Below are 5,975 nucleotides of genomic sequence, written 5' to 3' on the forward strand. Positions count from 1 at the left end.
ATATAATCAAAATTCAGTAACAAAATCAGAATGAATATTTAAATTATTGAGAACTCTTGAATAAACCAAATATTTGTAGATCGTTTCACTTTTAAAAAAAATATATATGTTGCTCACTATCTGAAACGAAATTGAACAATAAAATTTAAATAATAATAAAAAAAAGAACAAAATTTTGTTCGGAGTTCGGAAATTTTATTCGGAGTCGGAGCTCCGAACTCCGATCGGAGTTCGGGGCTCCGACCTCCGTTCGGAGTTCCGATCGGAGTTCGGGGCTCCGACCTCCGATCGGAGTTCGGAGCTCCGACCTCCGATCGGAATCGGACTCCGACTACGTTCGGAGTCGGAGTCGGAGGGAAAATTCGACTCCGACTTTTGTCGGAGTCGGAGGTCGGAAATGCCAACTCCAACTCCGTCGGAGTCGGAGCCCACCCCTAGTTGGACAGCAATCATCGGCTAGAAGGATGAAGGGAGGAACATTATTTCCTATTTCAACATCGTATCTGAGTTTTATAGAGCGCTCGGTGGTGCCAGCCGAGATGACGAGGCACACACGTTCTCAATCTGGGGAGCCTCAGTTACATTTTGAGTGGACATACTCGCCTATTTTATTGGTATCCCTCGATTGCCCAGTGCATATCCAAATGTGGTGCCTAGGGAGTCTCCTCATGTGGGTAATAGGGAGACGACAAAGGATGAGGGCACTGATGTAGATCGACTCTATGGCCTCGTTGATCATGAGGTTCAACAGTTAGTTGTTGGTCCAAATGCTCCTCCCTATAATGGGACAAAGAGCATCAATAATGTCGATTTATCTGGTTTCTTCAAGATTATGAATATAATCATCGGCAACAACATTGATCCTTTGTAGCAGAAATTGAGGTTGGCATGGATCGAGCAAAGTTTATGATATGCATCACTCGTGGGGTGCCTATCAACCAAGTGAGTTATATATTTTCTAGGATTCAATCAAAGGTGCACTACATCATGACGAATATATTGCCATTTGGATCCTGATCACACGATTTCTATTAGCTATGGGGATCCAGCCAGATATTCCTGAGCGTGTTTGGGAGCTGATTGGACTGATCAACTCCTCGACCTTGTCACCCAACACGAGTCACTCGAGATTTCATCTTCGTCCTCCCATTACAATGCCGGTCGAGAGGCTTAGGAAGATGCACACCCGAGAGACCATGAAGTATCTTCCGGTGAGACATCTACGTAAGAGGCATCACCCACTGCTATTGATAAGGAGATTGCAGATATAGCGCGTCTAGAGATCCGGGCACAGACATCAGAGGTGATTGATGCCATGCATATGAAGATCTGAAGTGTCATCTCTGACTTACATATAGAGATTGCTAGCATCGTTGCAACTCAAGTGACGATCAGTACTCGGCTAACACAACTAGCAACACGCCTAGCTGGAATTGAGGAAGTGTTAAAATATTTGAGTAGGTAGTAGAGTGTATCTTTTATTTGCATTTTTCTTATTTTTTGTATGAACAAAATTTTGTGTTTTTGTAAAATTATTTTAATTATGAATCTTCTTTTTCTTTTGTGTTTTGTAAAAATTATGTCACCATTCGAACGTAATGATTAGCCTTCGAACGTCTTTCCATTCCCACCAAAAATTTTTACAATTAATTTCCGTTTGAACCCTATACAACATTCAAATGCTTTCTACATGGACTGCATGGAGGGAAATTATTCACACATATTGTAAGGGTTTTCGCCCCTCTGTCTCAGCGGGTCTGAGAAGGGCAACTAAGGGGACAAAAAGCAAAGGCCCAGCTCAGAACAAGTAGACTCTTCAGCCCGGCCAACAGGTAGCTCCTCTGGACGCTACCTGTAGAGGGATGAGACTCGCCGACCTGGAGACCCTCGAACAGTGTCCAGCCCTTGAAAGCTTGTCCGCTTAATGGGTAGGATGTATTGGGGACCCTCAATCCTCTCACATGGAAGGCATCAAAGGACCACCAAGGATGCCAACAGGGTGAGGCAAGTTGGGGAACCACGCCAATAATGTTGTCCCAGAGTCACGCCGCATTAAAGGACTTGACAAAAGGAACAGTACAAAGGACATGGACTCTATGGGGGAAACACGATTTGTCTCCCCAGACTCCTGGTATAAATAACAACTCCCAAGTACGAGAAACTCTCTGTGATCCCTAAACTCTCTTATTTATTTACAAACTTCCAAGAGACTTTATTGACTTTGGCATCGGAGACTCTCTAGACCTAAGACCACCCTCTCCTAGTTGCTTTCTTCTCTCATTTCGCAGGTCCAATTCTAAAGACCTAAGTTGTTGGAACCTGGCCCAAAGGTGTACGAATATGACGTTAACAGTGGCGCCGTCTGTGGGATTGTTATGAATCTTACGTATACTCTGTATGCCTGTGACAACCCATTCCGGACAGCTTAAAAGAGACACAGAGGAAGCCATGGAGGCAAGGCTGAAAACCATGGAGGAATGGGTGATGAAGCTGACCGACAAGATGCAAACGCTTCACAAAGAGAACTAGGAGCAAAGAAAGCCTCAAGGTGTGTAAGACGAGGAAGCAGAGCTTAGTGATAGAGAGCACATGGGTTCCTGGAACACAGGAGCTAGGGCAAATAGGGAGGAAGAACATGCAGGATGAGCTCCACAATCTCAAAGGAAAGTACGAAGAGATTGCAAGGAAGGTGGGCACATCATCGTTGGTGGACCAATTGTTCAGGAGCACTAGTTTTCCCTACACAAAGGAGGTGATGACCATGCCCCTACCACCAAAGTTCAGGGTCCCAACCATGGAGATGTATGATGGAGAGAGGGACCGACCCCCTTGAGCACCTGAAAACCTTCAGGGCTCACATGACGTTGCATGGCTTCCCAGGCGAAGTGGCATGCAGGGCATTCTCGCTGACCCTGAAGGGGCCAGCAAGAGTGTGGTTTGGGTCTCTGGTGCCCAGATCAGTAGACAGCTTTGGTGAGCTGGCTCAACTTTTTCTAACCCAGTTCATGTCAAGTCGGATAAGGCGGCGTAGCATACCTCCTCACCATCAAGCAAGGAGAGGAGGAGAGCCTGAAGTCCTACCTGTCCCGGTTCAACAAGGAGTGCATGACTGCTGACGACCAGAAATAGAAAATAATCATGGCAGTGCTTCTAGGAAGAGTCTGGCCAATATCCCAGTTCAAGGTTGAGCTGGTGAGGAGGACTCCCATGACGCTGTGGGAGTTTATGGATCAGGTTGACAACTTTATCAACACTGAGGACACTCGTCGGGCTCTGACGGAGCCCAGAAAGGAGTTGGAGAGAGCTAAAAGCAAAGAGAGGGCCCCAGCTAGGGCTAAGGCCCACGAGAAGCCAGAGAAGAGTGCCTAAGACAAAAGGAGGGAGAAAGCTCCGACTAGGGGACCAAGACCTCGATTTGACCAACCTGCATTCACCATCCACGAGGTTGACACCTCCGCCACCAATGAAGACGATGACCGAGGTATCACCTGTCGTTACTACATGTACCACCAATCCACCTCGCACAACACCAAGGACTACTTCTCCTAGCAAGGGCAAAGGGAGCATGCGGAGCGAACAAGGCAACGATATCCCCTTGCTTGGAGACTAGAGCAGGAAAAAAGGGGAAGGTCGAGGGAAAGGATCACAGACCGAGTCGACCAGTGCAAAAAGGAAGAAAGCCCTCGGCGACAACTACCAGCACTAGGGCCGCAGCAAGATCGCCCCCGCTCACCACCGCTAGGGGACCTCTACTCGAGGAAGGACTATAGTTGGAGGGTTCACATGTGAGGACACTTCCTCCTCATGCAGAAAGGCATATGCTGGGCGAGCTCGGTATCACGAGGTGTACTTGGCGGAGTAAGCACCAAAGGGACGAGTCGACCCCAGTCATCCCCTTTGCGAAGGCTAACGAAAAATGGGTCTTGTACCCCCACAATGATGCTCTGGTGGTGACTATATTGGTCATCAACTTGACCACCCGGAGAATCCTCATTGACAACGGGAGCTCTGCAGACATCCTATTATGGGAGGTCTTCACCAGGATGGGAATTGATGCTGCCCAGCTGCACTCAGCCCCCATGTCGTTGAAGGGCTTCTCCGGGAGTATGGTTCATCCTCTGGGAACCATCACGCTAACAGTTCTCACTAGCAGCACCCCCTGTACGACCTCAATCATAGTCAACTTCCTAGTGGTGAGAACCTTGTCGTCGTACAACTCCATCATCGGAAGGCCCACCCTCAATAGTTTGCAGGCCGTCATGTCAACCTACCAGCTCAAGATGAAGTTCCTGACTCCCCATGGAGTGGTAGAAATCCGAGGCGAACAGGTCCTAGCAAGAGAATGCTACGTCCAAGAGCTAAAGCAGAAGGATGGTAGGGTTACCCCAGATGGCACCTCTAGGAAAGAGTAGACCATGCACCTCTTCGAAAGCCCTGGTAGGCCTTAGTCTATGACTTGCCATACCGGGCTCGAGGGGGAGTGGGAATGTGCATGACCCCAGAGATAAAGGCAAAAAGAATGAAAACTCCTCAGCTGAAGGCTTTTCCCTTTCTTTTGTAATGTGTCATTTACTTACTTTAAATTCTTGGTATTTGATGAAAGGCGTGATTTTCCAGGATAATGCAACACATCTACTTCAAACTTTCGTGTTATCAACAAAACATAGACAAGATGATCTACAATTAACAAAATTTGCAACAAAAAAATCATCAACAAATCAATGCCTACCTTCGCTGCAATGTCAACGGGCGGGAGTGGGTCTTGTCCCAAACTACCTAAACAGCCTACCATCCGTAGGATCAAAGGGAGAACTAGGCCGAAGGCCGCTCTATCCCTCCCGTGATGGAAAGCGGCCCCAGCGGCCAGAACAACTTTCCGTAGCAAAGAGCAGACCAGCCACATCGTTATCATAATAAGTTACCTCCCTCGCAGGGCACCAAAAGGATGGGCATGCCAAAGGTTGCTTCACTCTTCCTGCAGTGGAGTGCGGGCTAGCCCTCGATGGCCCGAAGACAAAAAGACTTACCTTCCTTGCCAGTGTCAATAGGTGGGAGCGGGTCTAGTCTCAAACTGCTCGAACAATGTACCTCCCACGAGATCAAAGGGAGATCTAGGCCGAAGGTGACTCTATCTAGCCCATGATGGAGGGCAAGTCCTACCCCCTCGGTGACCCAAACAACATACCCCAACCTCTACCGCAACGAAGAGTGGGATCAGCACCAGCCTAACCTAACACTTACCTTTCATGCAATATCAACGAGAGAGATCGAGTCTAGTCTCAATCTGCCCGAACGTCGTCCATCCCGCGGGACCAGAGGGGAGAGCTAGGCCAAAGGCTGTTCTACCCATCCCACGATAGAGAGTGGGTCATGCCCCCCCCCCCCCCGACTGCCCGAACAACTTACCCCGACTCCTATTGTGGTGAATAACGGACCAGCTATATAGCTGTTCGAACTTACCCCCCTGCGGGTAACAGAGGAAAAGGTAGGTCAAAAGGTTGCCCTATCCATCCAGCAGCAAAGTGTGGGTCAATCCTCAGCTGCCCGAAAACAAAAGACTTACCTTCCTCGTAAGCGTCAACAAGCGAGAGTGGGTCCAGTTGAAAACTGCCCGAAACTTACCTCCCAGCAGAATTTAAAGGCTGTTTTACCTCCCAGCGGGATTTAAATGCTGTTTTACCCCTCCTGTAGAGGAGTGCGAATCCAACCTCCACTGTAGTCCGAATACTTACCCCGACTCGGGCTGTACAAAAAACCAGCCAACCGACCGGGACCGGGACCGACTCAGACTGGTCGCCGGAGTTCAAAACCGACCGAAACAGGCAGGGAACCGATCGGCCGTCGGTGGTAAATTATCAAAACCAGTGTCGGTCGGTTCGGTCCAGGTTTGAACCATCCAAAAACCAATAAACCGACCTCACCAATGTCCAGCAGTCCACCATCCAGCAGCGGTGCAGCCTCCATCGCTCCACGTC

The 5,975-nt window shown here is 48.7% G+C and overlaps 1 protein-coding gene across 1 annotated transcript; it reads left to right on the top strand.

Annotated features, from left to right (window-relative positions):
* The first annotated feature begins 3,818 nt into the window (after window positions 1-3,818).
* Window positions 3,819-4,412, top strand: LOC121258653. Its single transcript, XM_041160199.1, has one exon. It carries the CDS (start codon window positions 3,819-3,821, stop codon window positions 4,410-4,412), a length of 594 nt encoding a protein of 197 aa, XP_041016133.1.
* The last annotated feature ends 1,563 nt before the right edge of the window (window positions 4,413-5,975 follow it).

The sequence above is a fragment of the Juglans microcarpa x Juglans regia genome, chromosome 3S (assembly GCF_004785595.1).
Source record: "Juglans microcarpa x Juglans regia isolate MS1-56 chromosome 3S, Jm3101_v1.0, whole genome shotgun sequence".
In the NCBI taxonomy this organism is placed as follows: Eukaryota; Viridiplantae; Streptophyta; class Magnoliopsida; order Fagales; family Juglandaceae; genus Juglans; species Juglans microcarpa x Juglans regia.